This window comes from Sinohyriopsis cumingii, chromosome 4, assembly GCF_028554795.1.
Source record: "Sinohyriopsis cumingii isolate HCF-2022 chromosome 4, ASM2855479v2, whole genome shotgun sequence".
NCBI classification, from domain to species: domain Eukaryota; kingdom Metazoa; phylum Mollusca; class Bivalvia; order Unionida; family Unionidae; genus Sinohyriopsis; species Sinohyriopsis cumingii.
The window spans coordinates 144231899-144256928 of record NC_142964.1 but is presented as its reverse complement, the minus strand read 5'-3'; the positions used below and the strand labels follow the sequence as shown (position 1 = coordinate 144256928).

The 25030-nt window shown below is 35.4% G+C and overlaps 1 protein-coding gene across 2 annotated transcripts in view; it reads left to right on the top strand.

Annotated features, from left to right (window-relative positions):
* Positions 1-25030, top strand: part of LOC149802249 (E3 ubiquitin-protein ligase MIB2-like) — a 112312-nt gene that overhangs the window by 63526 nt on the left and 23756 nt on the right. For both annotated transcript variants that reach the window (XM_089956675.1, XM_089956676.1), the window contains exons 13-18: positions 1823-1982; positions 7013-7173; positions 13238-13364; positions 13861-13963; positions 21990-22063; positions 23649-23776. In XM_089956675.1, coding sequence (XP_089812801.1) covers positions 1823-1982; positions 7013-7173; positions 13238-13364; positions 13861-13963; positions 21990-22063; positions 23649-23776 — 753 coding nt within the window. The remainder of the gene's footprint in view (positions 1-1822; positions 1983-7012; positions 7174-13237; positions 13365-13860; positions 13964-21989; positions 22064-23648; positions 23777-25030) is intronic.

Genomic DNA, 25030 nt, shown 5'->3' with positions numbered 1-25030 from the left:
AGGACTCACAATATTCTGAATGAATGGGAATATAGGGGTATATAGGACTCACAGTATTCCAAATGAATGGGAATATAGGGGTATATAGGCCTCACAGTATTCTAAATGAATGGGAATATAGGGGTATAAAGGACTCACAGTATTCAGATGAATGGGAATATAGGGGTATATAGGGCTCACAGTATTCCAAATGAATGGGAAAATAGGGGTATATAGGACTCATAGTATTTCAAATGAATGGGAATATAGGGGTATATAGGACAGTATTCCAAATGAATGGGAATATAGGGGTATATAGGACAGTATAATGAATGGGAATATAGGGGTATATAGGACAGTATTCCAAATGAATGGGAATATAGGGGTATATAGGACAGTATAATGAATGGGAATATAGGGGTATATAGGACAGTATTCCAAATGAATGGGAATATAGGGGTATATAGGACAGTATAATGAATGGGAATATAGGGGTATATAGGACAGTATAATGAATGGGAATAGCTATCAAATCAGATTATGATCATGTTGGGTTTTCTTGTTCTAGACCTTCAGTTACTAACTGGAGGAGGGAATACTCACTTTGGACTGGAAAAAAACATGGATGAAATGATAAAGCAATGAAATAATTGCAAGAAAGTATTACATAATTTTGCACCTCTAAAAATGACATTTTCCTGTTATGTAAAACTGGGAGGCTATATTGTTTAAATTGAACTAGGAAGACACACTGATTTTCTTTTTACATTGGTGATAAATATAACAAGTCTTAATAAACAAGACTCTTTTGAAATTATCTTTTTATTTACTTAAAGCACATAATCAATATAATGTCTATTCTTCTATGCTATCTAATTCTGTATCACTCTGACATCTCAGTCTCGTTTTTATAAATGGAAAGTGGCCACACCAAAAACACAGTGTCACACTGATTTTTATTTTTATAACTTTCAGACTTTTGCACTCCAGAAGGTGACACAAACCTCTTTAATTAATCTGTTTAAAGTACAGGATCTTGTGACCTACTTATTGTAGTGAAGCTTATTATTTTCCTTCTTTACTTGATGTATGTGGTGGAAGGTTGTTGTTGTTGTTGTAGGGTTAATGCCATTTTTCAGCACACGATAGGCTATACATGGCGGCCAGTATTAATGGTGGAGGAAGAACCCGGGAAATGCCCAGAAAGAAACACCGACCCTCGAGAAGCTAGTGGCAAGCTTTCTCACATACCCACATTGGCCGAACCCAAGATTCGAACCTATGCAGACAGAGGTGAGATGGCAGTGATCTGTAACAGAGAGTGCTTTAGACCACTCGGCCACTTGGGGCCCCTTGTGGTGGAAGGTACATACCTAGCAACTCATCATTGCAACATACTGTGCACCTCCATTTTGGAGAGGTTTAGGATCAGTTTTTTACCGATGAATATTACCAATGCATTAACTCACGACTTTTTTGGTGGAACTGGGGCAAAGGTGAGTGGAGGGGGAACTCATTGAATGATAAAATATAATGAAACATAAAACATTTTGACATTCTCATATCTGATCTTATAGGAAATCTATTTTATATCTTCAGTGTTTCAGTTTTTGCAGTTTTGGATTTGTTTGGAAATAATATTATGTATTGTTTATAGTGTCTTGCATATATGATCATTTTAGGTGTGAGAGTATGAATACTATGAGCACTTTCTTTTTTTAAACACATATTGTTCTGACTTGTTCCTATATCTAAACAATAAAACGGAATTAATTTCAGTATGGTAAAAAATGTCTGCATGTTTAAAGTCTAATTCATTCTGCTCTGTTTATTCTTCTTTCAGAAAACAGCCAGAAGTTGTAGAAATTCTAATAAACTCCAAAGGTATCAAGATTAATTCTCAGAATAAAGCAGGTATGGTTCCAGTTATTGTGGCAGTCAACACAGCAGATATAAACACATTGAAACTGCTTGTGGAAAAAGGATGTGATGTCACAATCAAGGTACAGAATATTACAACCTTTTCTCCTATTGTTCTGTTACTTTGCTATATATTGCACCACAATTTTATGCTAAGGATTGTGGACATTTTTGCTAAGAGGAATGGATGGGAAGTTGGATTCACTTTGTCCAGTCCCCCATCCATTCATCCATTGAAAATCTGTGTCCAGGGTATAATTATTATTTCAGCACATTTATTAAAGCTTAATTGCAACTTGCAGTGAAGGTGCCTGTTTGGATGGGAGTGTGTTGCATGTCAAAATTATGTAGCTGTGACCTAACTTTTGTGCTTTATTCAACAATGCTTAAAATAATGATTCAGCTTGAATTCAGACATCATGTAATACAGTGCCACCAAAATTACAATATGTGTTCATCTTGTGAAGATACTGTTTGGATTGAAACAATTTATTGATATATCAATTTTTAGCTCACCTGACCATGAGGCAAGTGTCGTGTTGTCCATTGCACATCTGTCAACATTTGCTGTTTTCAATTTATTCTTAATAAATCTGGACCAGTACCAACTAAGCATGATGTAGAGGATCACGGCATGAAGGGGCTTTCACATTTGTACAAATGATGTCAATTCACCGTAACATATGGCCACTGCTACAAAAGAGGGAAACCATTTAAATGCTTTCTTCTCCAAAAACATTAAAAATTTTGACCAAATTTGCTCTGAAAAATCCTAACCTGAAGATCTTTTAAGTGTGAAAAGATGGTACTGATATGTGATCAGTTATGGCTGCTGTTATCAAAAGTAGAAATACCTTTTAAAAAACACTATTCTCAAAAACTACTGAACAGAATTTGAATAAACTTGACAGAAATCATCCTAGCTTGAAGACATTTTTTATTTATAAAAATGATGCATATCTGCCATCAAATAAGGCTGCCATTTCTATAAAGAGAAAATATGCAAATAACGTTATCCCCCCCAATAGACTCACAGATTTTATTCATTTTCACCAGAAAGCCTCCTGGCATAAAAACCTATCAATAATGACATTGATACTGATGTGCCATTGACAATAGAAAATGAAAACATGAAAAACCTGTATCCCTAACATATGATATCAATGGCATTGGAAGACATTTCATAAAACTTTCTTCTGACCCAGATTTCTTGACAAACTGTTCTTGCATTTGGCTATTATTCAGATATCAGCTAGGTGAATGATCTCAGACCCACTTGGGTCACATGTTTGAAATACATATATCAACAGAGAAATAAAATACAGTATACAATCAGAATAATTAGCAATTCAAAGAGAGAAAAAAATAAGGACACGACATAAATATAACACAATACAATGTGAAAGAAATGACTGAAATATAATAACAAATCATTCTGTTATGATGTAATTTGTTCTAATAATGGTATGGTCAGCAGGGTTTATCCTTGGCTGTCCCCCTGTGAAAATGACCCTAATTTGTCGTTTTTGGTACAAGAGATCCCTCCATGGCACCCATGGTGTGCATTAAAAGACCCAAGAAAATGAAGATGAAAGATTGTTTGTTTTAATTTTAGACTGAATTGAGTGCATCCCATACTTACTTAATAGAGTATTCATATTTGCCAAAGAAGACAATTAATTTCATTGGCTGACACATTGTCTTATTGATTTGATTGGATTGGGGAACCAGTCAAGACATAATACATGATTGTTGATTAAATCTTTTAATGAAAATGCTGCTAGAATTTTTTACAACACAGTGTGGAGTGTGGAAAAATGGAAACACTGATTTTCATAATAAATTTTTTAAATAGAGCGAATGATTACTTAAGATGAAAAATTCAAATCACACTATAGAAGGCTTGTGACAGGACTGATAATGATCAAAGGTGCTCAGGTCATGGGCTTATTAATCTCGGGAATATACACATATTCACTTTTCCAGCATTATGATAACTTTCATTAAAGAGGGTGACACAATTAGTTGCATGGATCTTACCCTCCTTTTGGTCTTCTGGATATTTACATATACAGTACATGTATATAGTTGCAAACACAAAAATAATAATAACGGAAGCAATAAGAAAATAAAACAAAAAAACATTGATAATAAGCTAAACGTATATGTAGGCATAATAAAGAAAATTGAAGAACTTGCTCCATGTACAATTTGTATTAGGGGTGAAATGATACAAATATGAATTTGAAGGTCTTTCCATCTTTAGAAGGTCAGTCAGTGGTAGGTTGGTGCCTTTTTATGTGTTGACATGTTGGTTGTATTTCCAGTATGCTGATTAAAGACAGACAGACATAGAGTAGACTTATTATATTTAGTATCTATTCATATGACATTGTCATCCATAACAAGATAACAAAAATACTTTAAAAATAGACTATCTGTTGTCAGTTCAACGTTTTAGGCCATTTAAGGATGCTCCAATTGATAAGATACCAGACTAACCTTACCTCCAATCCCTTTGTTTTGCTCTGCATGGATGCTTTGAAAATATCTTATTACCAATTTTATCTCTTACTTCAACATGAAAGACATTGTGTTATCTTCAATATGGAATAAATAATGCAATTTCTTCATGCAAAGAAAATCTTATCTTGAACAAGTCCAGGTGTGGGAGTGGGGTTGAGTACTAAACCAATCTATCACATTGTACTTCCTGTGGAAGAAAAAAAAAACTGCCACAGCCTCAGGTACTATTTTTTAGTGAAAAAGGAAAACTACTGACAGCACCCACTCCCAGTCTGTAAAAGAAACAAAAAAAAACAGAAGGTGACAAACTTATGTAGTTTGAAATTTGCATCTTGCCGAATCTGTGATAATTTTATTTATTTGTTATTGGCACATTTAGTCAGTGATTAAATATTTAAGCATAAAAAGAGACATTCAAAATTTTTTTCCCATGTACGATTTAAGAAGAGATTCTGACAGAATTTTATCTAAAGGGAGGAGTTCCTCCCTTTTCACCAAAATAAGTGAGGAGTACAAAAAAAGGATAGGGAGAAAGAGACAGCTATAGTCCAACATTTACCTAATGCTTCAGTATCCATCTCGCTTCCTGCTCCAGTCATTTACAGCTCCATCAAAATCAAAATCTTTAAAAAATGTAGCCTCTTTTTGTATAAGCATTAATCTCTTGATTGTTTCTGAGCTTTATCTGTTCCTTATCTATGTATGAATATTATTCTGTGCTGGGAGCCGTCCTTTCACAGTTTTCTCCCAATATGTACATGTACATAGCTAGCTTAGTCACCTTGAATATGTTGGGAAACTGTTCTTTATGGTTGTTATGTACAATTTTCCAGAGCTTACATGTACTATCTTCTGGATGGTACTGCTCCAAAATAAGATATTTCACTAATATAAGCTCTGCCAATATTTGACTTTTTTTTGGATCATCGCTTTGCTTTACTCGCATACCAGATTTCTTATCTGTTCCATAATGCTGTATTAGGGTTTTATAGTCCACCAATGCCATAGTCTGCTTGTTCAGACAGTGATATTTTGATTAAAATAAATGTTTTTACTTTTTAATTTCATCTCTTTCATTCTTATTTACTACTTCTCATCTGCCAGTAACATTATTTAAAGTTCAGTAAATTATTTATGTTATTAAACTCGGCAAAAGCACATAATTGATTAGTATAAACCAAAATAGCCAAAAGTTATTGACTTCTAATGTTCGTTTTTATTATGGCCCTATTATGATAGTAAAAGGGTGCATATGTCATGGTGCTATCCAATAGCATGTCTGTTCTAAATCTATTTTAACAACTGATTGAATAAAAACTTTAAAAGAAAACAGAGGATCATGAAACTTTACTCACTTTATTATAGCTACAAGGAGTTCACATGATTAAAACTTCATGCCATTATACACACTTTATTATAGCTACAAGGAGTTCACATGATTAAATCTTCATGCCATTATACACACTTTATTATAGCTACAAGGAGTTCACATGATTAAATCTTCATGCCATTATACACACTTTATTATAGCTACAAGGAGTTCACATGATTAAAACTTCATGCCATTATACACACTTTATTATAGCTACAAGGAGTTCACATGATTAAAACTTCATGCCATTATACACACTTTATTATAGCTACAAGGAGTTCGCATTATTAAAACTTCATGCCATTTAAAACATCACTTTATTATAGAGACGACATGATTAAATCAGGGAATTTTATCGTTACTTTTGCTCTACTGGTGAAAGATCAGAAGAGTGTGTGCAATTTTCAGTCATCTAGTGTATGTCCATCCATTTGCACAAGTTTGTCATCACAGTTTCTCCTGTAATACTGGGAGAATTGTACGATATTTTTCAAACTGATTCATCCCAGGGTGATGTTGGTCCTAAATAAAAATGGTTCCTCTCAGACATCATGTATTTTTCAAACTGATTCATCCCAGAGTCTTGTTGGTCCTAAATGAAAATGGTTTCTCTCTGAAACTGAGTATGTGCAATACACTGTCATCTTGAAGATCTTGTAAGTCTGTGATTTGTAAACTCAAGTGCCTCAGACCAATTGGTAACCCAGAGCCCTTACCATGAAGAATGGGATGTAGAAATGGTTGGTATGTAGCACAACTTTGTTGACAAACACTGAGTAAAAAAGAAACAAGAAAATAAAAATCGATGATTTAATTATTCATTCAGATATATGAAAATGACCATGGTTCTAGCATGGGAAGCAATTCCTCACACAAGATTGTGAAAACGGTTCATACTTGTTGGCTTCAACTTTCTCCCAGCATTGGAAAAGCAACATTTGATGGATGAAACGTAATTAAACTGTATATGTTAATTTTAATGGGATAACGTTTCTGGTTTTCCATTTGAGAAAAATAATCCCAGATATTGGAACAAGGGTTTGAATTTTCAAATATTTAGATTTTGAGAAATGTGAATTTTTATTTTACTGTTATACAGGAAAAGTCTTTTTAAAAATGTTTTCCATCAAAATTGTTTTAAATGGTTCAGATTTTTCTAATTACATTGCATAAAAAGGAGTACATATTCCTCTTGAATAACATTTTTCATTACAGGACAAGAATGAAGACACCCCTATGCATGATGCAGTGCTTCAAAAGAAAAACCAGCCTGGAGTTACTGAAGCAGTGCTTGGATCACCAACTTGCAAATTCAGTCTCAAGAATAAAGCTGGTTTCGATGTTCTCCATTTTGCATGTGTGCATAACAATGTAAAGTGAGTTCAAACATAAATTATTTTATTCCTTTTTTCAAATTTTATTTTTTTTAATTGAGCCAAGAATGATTGATTGACTCTTGTTTGTTCTTCTGTGTTTTGTCCATGCGAGTGTGCATTTATCTGAACATGTTTTTTCATGCATTGTTTGATGAAGATGAATAGTTTTTCTCTTTATCTACGCACCAACTTGTCTTTTCCTCTCTGTTTCTGTGTCTCTTTCTCTTTCTGTCTTTTCTTAGTATACAGCCAGTAAATGTAAGTTGTGTTGATAAATTAAATAAATGACATTTATTGTAATGGTGACATCACATGCTAAGGTGTTGTTAATAGTTGACGATGAGTAACATGTTTTGAACATTATCATAATCTTGTTATTACCATTCCTCTTGAATGGACGGTGATGTCCATATGTCTGGTTGGTCCTAAATGAAATAATTGTGATGATCTGACATCCAGTATGACCATCATGGCAGCCATCACTAAATTTTTGTTTTAGATGTTATTTCTTAATAGAAAATCATCATCAGTTTACACCAGAAGAAATCTTATAAAATCTTGTTGCTCCTCAGCGAAAACGGTATTGATCTGACCTCCATTATGGCCATTAGGAGAACTATTATTATCTCGCAAATCCACCCCCCCCATACTACTATTAGCTAAAGGGAGCTAAAAGTTGTTGGCTGACCTCAGTGGATTGATTACATTTATCAATCTGTCCCAACCTTACAATCCTGATGATTTCCTCCCCACACAGATGGACTATTTCTGTTGCAGCCAGCCTTGACCATATACTGGGGATCACAAAGGGCCAAAACAGCAATATAATGGCCAGATTCACTAACAGCCCAGCTACCAGCACATTAAAGCTGACTTTTGCAGACATGTACAGGGATCAGTCTAACCCACATTCTGCCTCGACACTCATTTGGCACAATGCCAAATTAGTTCGTCATGTTTCAACAGATGTGGCTTCACAGTCTCTCTGTACTCTGCCACAAGAAGTGACTTTTTACTCAGTGACTGTCTAGAAGTCCTGGTTTCTAATTCAGGCCATTCTTTGAGTTTAGTGAGCAACAGACACCAGCTAAGTCAAAAGCATTACAGGGGATTTTAGTGAGCAACAGACACCAGCTAAGTCAAAAGCATTACAGGGGATTTTAGTGAGCAACAGACACCAGCTTAGTCAAAAGCATTACAGGGGATTTTAGTGAGCAACAGACACCAGCTAAGTCAAAAGCATTACAGGGGATTTTAGTGAGCAACAGACACCAGCTAAGTCAAAAGCATTACAGGGGATTTTAGTGAGCTGCAGACACCAGCTAAGTCAAAAGCATTACAGGGGATTTTAGTGAGCTGCAGACACCAGATAAGTCATAAGCATCCTCACCACAGTCAACCAAGAATATGCTGCTTGTTCTCATCAATTCTAGGCAATCCAATGTCATGTGAAGATTCAGCCTTCTGAGCCTCCATTGAGGACATTTTCTGACTTTGATCCCCAGTGTTCTGTTCTCCTCCCCCTACTCCGTCAACAACCTGGACCAGAGCCCCAGCAACTGTTGATCTTTTGACGAAACAGAAGAGTCCAACTTAAGTTACTTCTGCAGTCTTTGAGAGTTATGGACAATCTGACCTGCCTTCATCAGCAGTTTGTCAGCAGTTCTGCCTTGGCCATACATCAGTATTTCATTTGGAAACTCCATCAGTCGACAGTGATACATGTATCTCCACTATGGGGATGACCAAGCCATACTCCATACGTATGGATTGGATGGCCTTTGATGACACTCAGCATTTAGTGTGCAATACTGTTGCCATGGCTTCAATGTTGGACTTTGTCTCTATGGCTATATTCTAACAGGCGGAACATAGCTTATCTTCTCCCACACTAAATACCTCAGGGCATACATGGAAGTAGGTCTCAAGAATGTCCAAAGTACTGAACAGAGCCATTCAACACACATTTTGGCCAATGTCATAACTGCAGGTAAAAATTTAGAATTGGCAGAACATGACTCTGTGGTCTCTGCCTGCACTTTCCTGAAAGACCACCTTAAGGCCAAGCTAAGAGCACAGCCTTTATCCTCTAACGTTCTTTTTAACAGCCAGATTGAAGAATTCCACAAACAAGCCACCAAGGTGACCAATTTCCTTCCCTTGCAACCACAGTGTCGAGACAGGGATAGTACAGGAAATCAACAAAAGGACCCAAGGGCCACACGTAGGACACAAACTTCTGAAAACCATCCTATTGAAGCTCCACCCAGCAAAAGCCAGCTCTGACAAACCAAAGAGGATAAATCACCAAGAGGGTCCTATCATTTTTCCCAACATTTCTTTGAGGTTTTATTTCAGACTTTTCCCAAAGGCACTCTGCATCTGATTATCAAACTAAATCCCTTCATTCAATTCATTCACACCCCTTGGTTTTTAACGGAAACACCACAGTGCATTTTGAATGTCATCCAAGATGGAGACTTCGCTATCATTGTAGACTTGAAAGATGCATATCTTATTGTCCCTATTCTCATGGCATCCAGGACGTTCCTACGATTCACCTACAACATCGTATACCAATTAAGGACACTTTCATTGGGACTTGACTTTAGCCACTGGGTCTTCACTGGTATGATGAATCAAGTAATGGCACATATCCTGACCATTTCTACGGTGACCACAACAAGTTTCCTGGATGACATCCTGCAGAAGCATCAGGTGAGCTATATCTAAATATGAGATGATAGCCTTGTTACACTGAATACCAACCTGGGCTTCTCTTCAAGAAGGAAAAATCTCAACAGTTTGTTCACTTGGGTTTGGTTTGGGTACACAGGCAACATAACTCATTTCCCTCAGGATTGGGCATTGAAAATACAAACCGTGTTGGCTTTTTCACTTTTGAGGAAATTATGTCCACATGGGAATTACTTCACCTACTGGGCTTGCACAATGCGGCAGCAGACCTCATTGTCCTAGGTCACCCTTTTATGTGCCCATTGCAAATGTATCTTCTGACCCAGTGGAGGCCAAAAGTTTGCCCACTGGACCACCTTTCACCATCTGCAAACAAGCACTATCTGAGGAATTGGGGTATTCAGCTTGGCTCATGGCACAGTTTGTCCTGATGCAAGTACAGAAGGCTGGGGAACCCACCGACTACCATTCTTTCAGGAAGACAGCTGTGCATGGTCTCCCTGAACGACATTTGCATATCAATAATCTGGAGATTATGGCCATTGTGAAAGCCAGTTGCTGATGGCAAGAATATTGAAATGCAAGAGAGTTCTGATTCTGTTCAACAACTTTACAGTGGCGGCTTACCTCAAATGACAAGGAGGAGCCAAGTGCCCAGATCCTCGCATCCTAGTGTGGGACTTTCTAATGAGGTGCTGTCAAAACAAATCCACATGCAAGTTATTCATGGCCTGTGATGCCCAACGTACCAGCTGAGTCTTTGTCCTGGAACAGTCAACTAAAGCAGGCAGAGTGGTCTCTTCATCCCTTGGTTTTCACTCAGATTTGTACCTGAATGGACCAAATGTTCCAAAATGAAACAGAAAGCATGAGAAAATTAGAGTGTTGCCCTAACATTATTGCACCACTCACATTGTAACACATCTTACTTCTCTGTGTGTCTATGCCGCAAATAGCTAACTTCTTCTGCTCTTGGAAGTATGATAAAATGTTACTGCTCCATGATCACTGACACCTTTCATCATTATTGAAGAGTGGATGTCTGACAAAACAAGTGAATGTCTGACAAAACAAAGACTTATGTGACCTTTTCTCCATCTTTGAATATAGTGAGTCAGCCAAATACATCAGCCCAGTGCCCAAAGCAGAACCTATCTTGGGTACTTACTTTGCTTAACAAGACACTTTTTGAACTACTCTCGAGGGCATCTCTGGCACATCTTTCATGCAATACCTGCTTCCTCATGGCACTAACAACAGTGGGCAGAATTGACGAAAACATGCCCTATCAACAGACCCGACTTACATGCAGTTCCAACAAGACAGGTCAGTCTTTACTCATAGTGGCATCCTCTTCCAGTGCCATGGGTAACCAGACTTTCGTCATGAAATGTCTGTCTAGTCTGGATACATCACCTCCAGACCACCTACAGGACCCTGTTTGGGCTTGGACTTGATACTGTAATATAACAGAGCTGCGCTGCATCAAGGGAGATCATGACTATTTACACCTCTCAAGAAGAGTAGAAGGATGTATCAACACAGACTATCTTGTTCTATATTAAGTGGGTTATTTTCTGTTCCTATCAAGAATTAACCTCACCTTAAATGAACCTCTTATGTATCTTGGCTCATGAGGTTAGAGCAGTTGCCACAGCATTACAATTGACCGGAACTGTTTTCTAGCCAACATCTTTCAAGTTGTGGGATGGATATCCGAGTCCACATTCTTTAGCTTTTAAATCTGAGATCTGTCACCCTAAATTCAATGTTGTGGAACCTATATCCACAGCTGAACAGGTCCCCCTTCCACATTGATCAACTTCTTCTTAAGATCAATCTTCACGACTTCCACTGGATTTGCAGGAGAAGATTTTTCCCTATATGAAGCCATTCCCTGACAGATAAGTCCCCTTCAGTCGAGTTACCTAGAAGCTGTCTTACATACCTTAGGGGACCAGAGGTGGTATCTCTGAGGTAAGGGGATGTACCTTCTTCCACCTCTTACCTATTCTCCTTAGGTATTATGATTGGGTAACATATTTAAAGAAGAGACTAATTTTTTGAGAAGAATTACCCAATCATAATACACAAACACCCTCCCAGCCTCCCCACAATAACATCCATAGAAAGCATGCATTCCACTTAATAATAATTGACAGGTTCATGTATTTTGTGGCCAATCCTTATACCTAAGGGGAGATCACTGCTTGACTGTCATCTAGGTCAGCAGACAACTTTTAGCTCCCTTTAGCTAAAAGTAGTATCTGGGAGGGCTGCATTTGAAAAGTGTTAGTAGGTCTTATAAGGTATTATGACTGGAGAAGTATTCTACTAGGAAAACTGGTTTTCAACAAAAGGCTTCTTATGATGGTAAATAAAACTTGTGCTGATCATATGGCTGTTGGGCAGCAATCTCGATATTGCTGCTAAATTTGAGTCATATTGACACAGTACTTCACCAGGCTTCCATTGATGTCCAGATGGTCCAGAATGAAAAGATGCTAAAATGGCCATCTTGGAAATTGTGTTACCCTACTTTGAAGTGAAGGTTCATATCACCAAAAGACTTTGTACAATATCTTTTTGTTCCTAAATGAAAATTATGCTGACCATGGATCCATTATGGCTGTTTTAATAACCATCTTGAAAATCTTATCATTGCTATTCCTTGATTTTAGGTTTTATCAAAAGACTTCATACATTGTGTGGTTGATTTTAAATAAAAATAGTGCTGATATTACATCAAAAAATGGCCATCTTTAAAATCTGGTTCATTACTCCAGAATATCAGATATGGTTTCAACACTCAGCAGTTAAAATGATGAAATGGTCTAATCTTGGATTCCTAGAAATTATTTTTGATCAGTAGAGTGTTAGTCCCTTTGAAGTAATTCTTGTTCTCATATGCTGACAAAGCACAATGTAAACTTTGAGAAGACGCATGTGATTCTACTGGATGTAGGCAAAAAATACTGTTTTAAAGGCCATCTACTGTATAAAAATAACCAAAACGTGCACTGTATTTGTATGCATTCTAGCATAACATTAGAGAACTCGGTCAGAACCAGTCTACTGGCACCAGAAATGTTCCAACTGTACAATGTACTTAACAGGTATTTTGTGAACAAGTAACTTGGGTAAGTATGAAATTGTTGGGGTTTTTTATATAAAATTTTATATGTTCCTCTAGAATACCACATATGGTTTCAGTACTCAGCAGTTAAAAAGAAGGGGTCTTTTCTTTGATACCTGGAATTCATTCTGGCCATAAAACTGTTCATCACTTCAAGAGACTTCTGTTATTTTTGTGTTTATTCTTGTTATAATTGTTAATTTACATAATTTAGTGTCTGTCCTGTTTCAGAGCAGTAGAAATAATCTTGAGCAAGTCAGCTGACATTGTAAATGGGACTATCGCTGGTGGATTTACAGCTCTGCACATTGCTGCATTCAATGATTGCATAGAGATTGTTAGTTTACTCCTTGAAAAGGTAAGTTGAAGGAATAAACTACCCTTAAGCGAGTTTTCTATGAGCATTTAACATGACTGTTTACTATTTTTACATGAAATGGGTGCATATCTTGGTGTCAGAAAAGGTACCTCTGTGTTTGGTTTGGAAAATTGTGTTTAGAAAAGCATGATTATGTTGGGGTTTTTGGAAGTGTCAGCATGTTAGCAACATAACATTTTTGCAAGTGTCTATTCATATTTATTAATTATCTTATCCAGATTGTCAAAACCATGTTTGCAAGTATAGTTTCCGCACTAAATAAGTCAACTTATTTTGTGATATACATGTACATTATTCATTCTTGAAAATCCCATCTTTTCCAAGTTATCTAAATCATAGTAACCATGGATAAGTTTTGTTGAAAATTTGTCCACCTGTTTAATTAGCCCATGTTAGTATCACAAGTTACTTAATGGATGGAATGACTAATTGATTAATTTAATAATTTATTGCTTGATTCATTCATTTCTTGCAGGGAAGAGCAAACCCAAATATACAGGATGCTAAAAAAAGAACTCCCCTTCTCTTGGCAGCTTCAAAGGGTTTCAAGAGAATTATTGAAGTCCTTGTAGCAGGAAGTAAGTACAGTAAACCATTAAGTATCAAAATTCAGCATTAGAGTTTAATGGCACATCAACAGATGAAAGGCTATATCGTACCATTGCAACTGAAGTAAAGTGTCACACCCAGCAATGCACCATGGGAAGAGCCCCAGCCTGTTGTGGGTGGGGTTTAAACCTGCATCCTTCTTTTCATCTGGTACACTAACCTCTGAACATATATGGTTTTTTTATGGTCCAAGGTTAATGTCTTTTTGAGCTTACAAGGTGGCACCAGATGCCATTTTCCATGTTATGAAGTGACTCTGAAGACATAACTTGTCATAGACAGGGAAACCAGTATATGTCAGATTAACTCCATTGGATTGTGGTACTCCTTTGATATTGCCGCTTTTGTTGAGCATTGGCTGTTCACAGTAAAATGACCAGTTTGACAAGAAATTACATGGACAAATTAAACAAGTATTAAGTGATTATTAGTCAGTTAGATCAAACTGAAGATCAGATGTCTGTATTAAAGAAAGGTCCATTTCTGTCATCTCTTGTGTATAGCCAAATCAAGCTTCATTCAGTCATCCGTTCTAATTGATCAGATGGTTAAAAAATGGCAGCTCATAAATTTTGCTTAGCTTGAACTTATGAGATATTTTATTTCACACCAATACAAATTACCACACACCAATAAAACACTTCTTTTTGTTTCTTTGGGGTGTAGTTTTGGTTTTTGAATTAATATCCTTGAATCTGGTAGTTAGTTATCGTGCAAATATCAATTAATTTATATCTGTATCTAGTAGAGCTATTTTTTTGTGTACCAGTACACAAAACACTACAGTGCATTAACAGTAAGTGGCTACCTTTACCATAAGACACCTGCTACTTAAATCTATTATATATTTTTGATAGTCTACATTAGAGCATAAACAAATTTACTTATTCTGAGTGAATCACAGATATATTTCATCTTATGGGTAAAACAGATCTTGTATTTTGTATCTTTGCCACTGATGAAAATTTGTTTCACCTACTTGATGCAATATTGGAATAGCATCTGTTGCTCTAGTGGCATAGTAATTGGTTATGTGTATTTTATTCTTCACTGTTAATGCCTGTCTGTGCAGTGATAAACATAGTGCATACGGAGAAAGTTAAATTTCCATAAATACTTTTAAAAACCTGCCAGAAGTCCTTGAAAACCTGTAAGCAACAACTCTAAAATGCCTGCCACAGCAAGCTTTTTACTTCAATAGCTGCTTTCTGTTGAATGTATGCAAACTCCAGTGAACTGCATTCTGGGCTTTCAAATTTCTTGAAGTGATGATCATTTGCAATAATATGTAGCCAAAACCTCAAAAATGGAAAAATGTTTAAATTACATCTTAAATGCTGAATATGATTTGACCAGATTTTACAGAACATATCCTAACATAGATGGCTTTTAGACTGATACAGATGATGCTGATCTACCATTGAATATGACCAACATTACTAAAAACATGAAAACTGAAAATAGCTTCTTCTTAAAAACCACTCAACAGAATGTGCCCAGATTTGACAGAAAACTAAAAATTAGAAAAACCTTAATGAGAGCTTTTCGCAAAATCTTTTCAGCAGGAGTTGACCAAATTTGATATAAAGCATCTTAGTCTAAAGAGCTTTCAAATATATACTAATGAGACTGATTTTCTAACAGAAATTATAGCATCTGTTAATAACAATAGAAAAACATTTAAATAACTTCACAAAAATTGTTCAGCACAGTTGAACTAAATTAAATATAAAGCATACTGACATAAACACCCATTCAGAGTTGATAGGCCATTGTTGCCGAAAATAGAAACCTCTAAATGACTTCTTTTCAAAAATGATTAAACAGAGTTTGACCAATTGTCCTAGCTTTAATTTATACAAATGATACTGATATGCCATGTAATGCTGTCATTGCTAAAGCTATTAAAACAACTTTATCTCTAAAACCCGCTCAGAAGAATGTGACAGAAAGTGCTTTAGCTTAAAGGTCACAGTACTGCAGTAGTCCCTCTCTTATAAGACCACCACCCACCTCTGCATAGGAAGGTAGCTTTATAATAGGGATAGCATTTCTATGGTGGAATCACACAGATGTAAGTAATATATACATACAGTGTGACCCTGCTATAGCGCGCTCCATTATAATGCGAATTCGGATATAACGCGGTCGTGGCGTGGCTCCCGAAATTTCATATACATGTATTTTTCTTGTGCACAAAAAAATTCTTAAAAAGTACAAATATAAACGTAAAAAGCTGCTTATCATTTTGGGAAGAGATTGCGTATGAATAATGCAAGATGATCATGGCTTGGCTCCTGAAATTTTATATGAACTTTTCTCGTACATGAAAAAGTATTTTTCTCGTATACAAAAAAGTATTTTTTTCTTCTTAAAAGTAAGAAGAAGAAAAAACACATAAAAAGTTTATTCTGGGATCGCGTAGGTCTTCACCAGTGTCGCAAACTTGGCTTGATTTTCCTTATTGACTGCAAAACATACCATGTGGCTCTTTTTATTTGTTGGCGACATTGTTGGCTGTTTAAACTTTTATATACAACCATTGGTTTGGAGTGCAGAAATTCAGAGGCCCCATGAAAGGAAGCTGCAAACTGGATATAAAATGCACTGAAATTTATCTATTGTTACATAAACAAATTCTTTGTCTATACTGACAAACCATGTAAACAGTGCATTGTTATATCATAATCCGCTTATCCTGACATCTAGCATGAGTTCTGTATGTTGTGAAATATCAGCCTTTTTGTTGTTGACATTTCTGGTAACAGAGATCAACCGAACGAGGCAGTCTCTCGTAATCTGTCTTTCATCGGATTTTCAGCCGCTTGCTAGTAATTAATATATTTAAAAAGACTGGCATTTGTGTGTGGATGGTAAGTAAAATTCCTCTTCTTTTCACTCAGAATTCAATCCTTCAGAACACTCACGTTTTCTGTAATAACCCATGTCATCATAACACCTGCGTCTCTATTGTCCGTTGACCCTTTGTTAATTTTCAGACACATGCGTAGAAGGCAGCATCACGCTGCTACCACAAATGTAAAAAAAAAAAAAAAAATTCTTGTTGGTTTATTCCGTAGGCATGGAGGGACAGTAACTAGAATAGTCTAAATGACGGCCAATTTCTTTAAAAAATGTACCCAGATAAAACAGTTTGCTGAAATTTCAAAGGAAACATTACCTTTGAAGCACCAACTGTTATGAAAACACCCTCAGCAAATGGAAAAAAATCCCCGTCTCAGTCATGCAATACAATTATTTGATGCTGCCTCCACAATAAGAAATGGGCATTCGTTTGGTTCTCCAAAGCTGTTCTTTAGTGGCAATTTCAAAAGCGCATGCACCCTTCATTAAAGAAAGCTGACTACAATCTTTCAATAACAGTAAAGACGTTTTCTTCAAAGGAAGTCAGTACCAAACTTAAATAAAAGTGATGGAATCTGATGGATTTTTGCATTTTCCAATGTGACTGGAACACTTTAACTGTGCTGTGAAAGTTTACTTTTTGTAGGGAAAGAGTTTATGCCAACGGCGGCTTAAAACGCAAACTAACTTTTACCAACTTCGAACTTACTTCAAAGTAAATGTGCTTTGTCATTCGTTACGTGACTGTGCTATGTTTTTCCACTGAATTCAGACCAATATGACCTGTAATAAATTCATGAATATTTTAAAGCTGTGTATGCATATTTTCGATGGAATCACTTGTATTGTGGATTCAATGTATATGATGAGGTTCGCAGGTGAGTACACTGCGTTGATACTCTATTCATGCTATACATTAGACATTTATATATAAACAGTATTCACGTATATGTACCAATTCATGGTTCTCTAAATAAAGTAAACTATTATATTATGTCTTCTCTCTTTTCACTACAGGTGTATTTCTCATTTAATATGCATTAATTCAAGATAGCAACTGTGCCGACGAAGCACGTATTTTACCGCCCGCATTTATTACCCCCCCCCCCCCGACAATTTTTTATTTTTTTTTGTGGGGGGTACATTTTCTTCAGCTAACTGACTTGGTTGCATATAACACGGTTTGGTTCATAACATGGTCGGATTCTATGGCTCCCAACTACTGTGTTATAGCGGGGTCCCACTGTATAAAGTATGAAAGATGTGACTAATGTTTTATATATTTATCATATTTACATTTTAAAATCATATGTATGGTATGGAATAAGTGTTATTAAATTTATGTTAATGTTATTTAAAATAATTATGAATAATTATCAATCATGGTGCGAAACCACCTTACAGTAAATGATGTTTGAAACTTTCTATCATTAAATTTATCAGCAGTGATCAAAGGATTTTTTGTTTAGGTGAATAGCTTGCCATATTTTTTTAAAACTGAAAATGTATGATGACATTTTGCACTTTTTGGTTATTCTGTCATTGGCTATTCCATCATTGGCTATTCTTTCATTGACTATTCCTTCATTGGCTATTCCATCATTGGTTATTCCTTCATTGGCTATTCCTTCATTGGCTATTCCTTCCTTGGTTATTCCTTCATTGGCTATTCCTTCATTGGCGATTCCTTCATTAGCTATTCCATCATTGGTTATTCCTTCATTGGCTATTACTTCATTGGCCATTTGTATTTCTTCATTGGCTATTTATATTCCATCATTGGCTATTCCTTCATTGGCTATTCCATCATTGGCTATTCCTTCATTGACTATTCCTTCATTGGCTATTCCATCATTGGTTATTCCTTCATTGGCTATTCCTTCATTGACTATTCCTTCATTGACTATTCCATCATTGGTTATTCCTTCATTGGCTATTCCTTCATTGGCTATTCTGTCATTGGTTATACCTTCATTGGCTATTCCTTCATTGGCTATTCATGGTTATTACTCTATATACTCATTTATTTTTATTAAAACAATTTATTAATGCAGAGTAGGGGTCATCCTATGAGCAAGATATAACCACACAAAAAATTAAATTCTGACCTTACTGTATTTCTTGGGACATTAAGAATCTTGTGACACAATTATTGTCAAAAGTAATTTTTTATGACTTATAAATGTTGGGTCACAAAATTATAGGGATTATTTCATGTATTATAAGTCTTGGGACACCTTCAACATTTTTTTATACTAATTGACTGATGTATTTTATTGATCGTAACAACACAAAAAAATGACTGGTTGTTAAGGGACTATCTATCATCATGAATTATTTCATGGAAATGTTATAAGTTAATATAATTTTTTTGAAAATTCGATAAATTTGTTTAACTTTCCTCAGTTTTCTAAGCAACCGGTTGAAATGTTATTCCAAAATGACAACAATGAACTAGAATATTCTTTGGCACAACGCTCGCATTTAGTGAGCATATTTACATCATGGTGTCACCCATTGTACATTGAAGGTTTTATCTTGCACTGAATGAAGTACATCTCTTGTGGATTTCAAATTATAGACACTACTGCACTAAACTTAAATATCTCCAAAATACAACAATGATGTTTCATGTTTGAGAAATTGGAAGTTATGCACATGTTCAAGAAATTGGAAAATATGCACATGCAAAATAATAACAAAGTCAACCATTGTAGTTTAAAACAGTTTATCGAACTGCTTTGTTTTCCCCAAAGGGCAATCCATTGAGTGTGCCTTGATACTTGTTCAATGTTCAATGTCATGTTGAGTCCTTTTGATCATACTGTGCAACTGACACCTATTCAGTTGTGGCAGTCCTTTGATGAGATTTCAAAGTGTCTCTTAAAGACCCCAAGCTCAACTTCTACATAAACAATGGTCCAGTTTATGAATAGTCAGTGTTCTGTCAATTACAGTGTGCTTTGTCACAAAGGTATTTTCGCTAATATGGATGAAAATAAAATTGAATTTGTATGATGGAGCATTTAATTTAAAGGTTATAGACTTTGCAACAACAAAAAACAACAATAATGCAGCAGAATGTGAATTTGGTGTTTTAGTGAAACAGATGCCTGACTTGTGTGGGAAATAGTCAGTTCTAGTTGATTCTACCAGATATCTGAAGAAAATTCAAATAATGGAAAGCCCTTATGCAAATTGGGAGTTTGGATTGAATGAGTGGGTTCTAGAGCAGCATCAAAATAGCCAATGTAGTCCCAGTAATTCTATTAAATTGAAGTTGAAGACCCTTTCCACTACCAAGTTTAACGGTGATGAAAGTTTATACCCATATATGACCTATGCATGGTTTTATTATATAAATGGTTTAAAAATGATAAGTGTTATGGATTTCATTGCATGAACATGGACAAATTGTAGTTGTCAATTTATTTTGTGCATATTCAACTCAATAATACAGATGTATTTATTCTACATTGGTTTTGTCTTTATTTGTTTATCTGTCTGTTTATCCATCTATCAAGTTTGACTTGTTTATTTTTCCTCAAGCACAACTCCGGCTCACTTTTTGCAATATATAAATGGTTTTGAATGAAAAATTTCAGCACTTTTGCATACAGGTTTTAAAACCAGACCAAACTGACCTTGGGTTCAAGTTAAAGGTCATTGCTTGTATTCTAATACTGCATTGTGCTTATGAACAGGTAACATGTACATTTGCACGTAGTATGCAAGCAATAAATGGTTTTAATGCTCAGCATTTAAATACAAGAGAAACAAACTTATCCTGGGCAACTTCCTGGAAATTCATTGTGGCAAGTAGAGTGTCAGTTCTTTCAAGAGACTTGTGTATTATACATTTTACACATTGACTTGAATTGTTACCAGCTCAATGTCCTTCAGCAATCCTTTGTACATCTTAATACCACCTTGTTTTACACTAGAAGCAAACACATAAGGCAAATGCTGCACTTTGAAGAAATATCTTGACACAGTGGATCAAATTGATCCAGACACTTTGATAAAATATCTTGACACAGTGGATCAAATTGATCCAGACACTTTGATAAAATATCCTGACACAGTGTTTCAAATTGATCTAGACACTTTGATAAAATATCTCAACACAGTGTTTCAAATTGATCCAGACACTTTGATAAAATATCTTGACAAAGTGTTTCAAATTGATCCAGACACTTTGATAAAATATCTCAACACAGTGTTTCAAATTGATCCAGACACTTTGATAAAATATCTTGACACAGTGTTTCAAATTGATCCAGACACTTTGATAAAATATCTTGACACAGTGGATCAAATTGATCCAGACACTTTGATAAAATATCTTGACACAGTGTTTCAAATTGATCCAGACACTTTGATAAAATATCTCAACACAGTGTTTCAAATTGATCCAGATACTTTGATAAAATATCTTGACACAATGTTTCAAATTGATCCAGACACTTTGATAAAATATCTCAACAGTGTTTCAAATTGATCTAGACACTTTGATAAAATATCTCAACACAGTGTTTCAAATTGATCCAGACACTTTGATAAAATATCTTGACACAGTGGAACAAATTGATCCAGACACTTTGATAAAATATCTTGACACAGTGTTTCAGATTGATCTAGACACTTTGATAAAATATCTCAACACAGTGTTTCAAATTGATCCAGACACTTTGATAAAATATCTTGACACAGTGTTTCAAATTGATCCAGACACTTTGATAAAATATCTCAACTCAGTGTTTCAAATTGATCTAGACACTTTGATAAAATATCTCAACACAGTGTTTCAAATTGATCCAGACACTTTGATAAAATATCTTGACACAGTGTTTCAAATTGATCCAGACACTTTGATAAAACATCTTGACACAGTGTTTCAAATTGATCCAGACACTTTGATAAAATATCTCAACACAGTGTTTCAAATTGATCTAGACACTTTGATAAAATATCTCAACACAGTGTTTCAAATTGATCTAGACACTTTGATAAAATATCTCAACACAATGTTTCAAATTGATCTAGACACTTTGATAAAATATCTCAACACAGTGTTTCAAATTGATCCAGACAGGTTACTGAAAATTAATAGTATTTTCCTTTATTTAGAAGCCAACATAAACGAACAGGATTCAGATGGAGACTCAGCCCTTCATGTTATTTTGAAAGATGAACCCAAAGAGGTAACTATCAATATTATTCATACCTAATACTCTTTCTTTTCAGTCTTTTTTTTTTTAGGGCAATTTATTTACAGATGAATGTGGGTAATTCTGCAGAGACTAATGGAGGGAGGTAGGGCAGAATAAATTTAATATAAGACACTATTGGGATCTTTGTCCTACAGTTTTCTTAATATTATGGAAAGTATCCAGTTTATGTTATTATTATTTGGTAAAATGGATACCAAAGAATGAATCTTACTTACATTAAGTTCAGTATAGGAAAACTGTAATCATTAATTGCTTGGTGATCTAACAGGACCCCAATATTTCCATTTCACTAAAGATTATGAAACATGTTAGAGGACAAGACAGGTGCATAGTCATGAACTTGAAAGGTTAAAGTTGACAGTAATTTTTTACATCTATATTTAGCAGTTTTACTATTTTAATATTCTTAATTTAGGTCATTTAAATTTTTGTGTCCTTTCTTACAACAATGGCTATTTTTGATTGCTCAAAAGATGTGATGTAAGAAATCAATGGGATCTTGGTCCCATACATTGTGCAGTATCATTGTGCAATATTCAGCTGATGTGACTGCTGACTGTATGATAATTGAGACACCACAGAATCAATATTACTGACAATATTAACATAAGTTGCAAATATTGAAAATTAATTGAATTGGGATGTAGCTACTTTGACATCAAGTTTTGTCTAATTCCTTTAAAATGTATTGAAGGACTTTGCTAAGCTTTAAGGAAATATTTAATTCATCGCTTGAGAATTTTTTATGAGCTTTGAGATCCACATTATTGTCTACATAAGACAATAAACCACTTGGTACACTGTTATTATATACATAGCAATAAGGTGGGAAACTCATTAGATTAATGGAAAAATTATAGTAAATGATGTTAAAATGAACTTGAGAGTTGAGTATAATTTTTTGGTGCTGTCTATATATTTGTACAGTGAGATGAATGCAGATTTTGATGATTTCATAAAAATGTTGATTCGACATGTGTATAGAAATTAACTATGTGGAACAAAAAGCTTTAATCTTTGCATGGTTTACTTTTTAAAAATAGTATTTTCCCTCCAAACAAGTGAAGAGTGAAGCCATTTTGGAATGAATAGTAGTCCAGCACATGAATTAGTAGTGGCCAAATTGACATGGTAACAAGTTGGGAGTAAGAAAATTGGCACAGTCGACAAGTTGGGAGTAAGAGAATTGGCACAGTAGACAAGTTTCTAGTAGTGAATTGGCACAGTAGACATGATGGGTTTGGTGAATTGGTACAGTAGACAAGTTTCTAGTAGTGAATTGGCACAGTAGACATGATGGGAGTAGGAAAATTGGTACAGTAGACAAGTTTCTGGTAGTGAATTGGCATAGTAGACATGATGGGAGTAGGTGAATTGGTACAGTAGACAAGTTGAGACTGGAAGAGTTGGGTGTAGACAGTTTAGGAGTAGGCTGTTTAGGAGTAGATTAGATGGAACTGAGCAAAGAAAAGATACCTACCTACCTACATATCTATGTCAGGTCATATGGTATAATGAAGCTTACAAATCATCTAATCTCCATTTGTATTTTCAGAATGATATGGGCACAAATGTTATTACCCTTTTGGTCGCTAGTGGGGCAGATATTTACTTGAAAAACAAGAAAGCTGAAACCCCTATGGACCTTATTAAGGACCCAGCTCTAAAAAAAGTTGTTGAAAGGTAAGTACATTATACAGTTTTCATCAACTCATTCAGCCCTGGGAATTTTTGTCATTTTCACATGAAATGGGGGTAGAAAATGCATTTCGGAGATTATTTCTGAATAATCCAAATACATATGCCAAGAGATTTTTCTTTAGCAAGATGCCTAATTGTTTTAGGCTATTTCATATTGTGTTCTGGTCACCTTCTACACCACTGACCTCGAAGTTATCCTACTTTTTGCAAAGGTTCACCTGTCCATGTGCAGTTCAGACCAGTCTGCCTTAGATCTGAGGCAAAAAGGTCTCAAATCCAGACACAGAAATGGTTATAACAACCTGCAGATTTTGAGGGTAAAAGAAATGTCTAAAAAAGGTACCTGTTTCCCTCTGTATTTTGTAATGCAAGAAGAAAGTCCAGATTATTTGGTATCATTCTAGAGCTACATCGGTCTCCTTTCCTGTACTACCACCCACATTGGTGTATCTTAAACGACCTTGACTCTACAGATCTCTGAAGTAGGGTACAACCTCATTATGCTTAAAGGTGGCATTGGGGCTTAATGAGTTAAGCTTGGTATGCACTTCTTTGGAGTACAGAAGTTAATAATTCTATGTAAAGATATTCATGACACATGGGAAACATCCCAAGTATATCTAGGCCTTGCTGGATATCACTGAAACAAGCATCTCATAAATTAAGTCATATAGTTAGAACAACTACACCACAGTGAATCCAGGATGTTCAAGGTTTAAAATATTACTGATTTGTGTGTATTCACCACACTGTAAGACTTTATCAAGCTCACAAGAAAGGTCAGTTGCATCAATGCCTCATTATCAGTCGAGCAAGAGGGAGTACTGTTCTGGATAGAAGCTAAAAGACAACTTCCTTCAGGCTGCATCATTCAGTTTTCTTGTTCCTGGCTTCTGGCTTCCTGAGATACCAGTAGCTGTGTCTGTAAAGCCCCTACAGCTAAAATGTTTCTTTATGGGATGTATATCCCAATTGTGAGGAACCCGCAAAATTTTCTTTTCTCCTTGCAGCCTGACAGGAAAAGAAGTCAAACATTGTAGTAACGACATAAATCTTTTGATTGTTCCAGTGGAAGTCTACTATCAAAGCCTTTTCTATCTTATCTGCAGCATTTTTAAGTGATGAAAAGAAATAAGGAACATGATCATACCAAGAAATTGACATGGCATTTGTATGACAAGCTCCTGGTTGTGGCATCCAAGAAACAGATTTATTTAACTGAGAATTTGATATTGA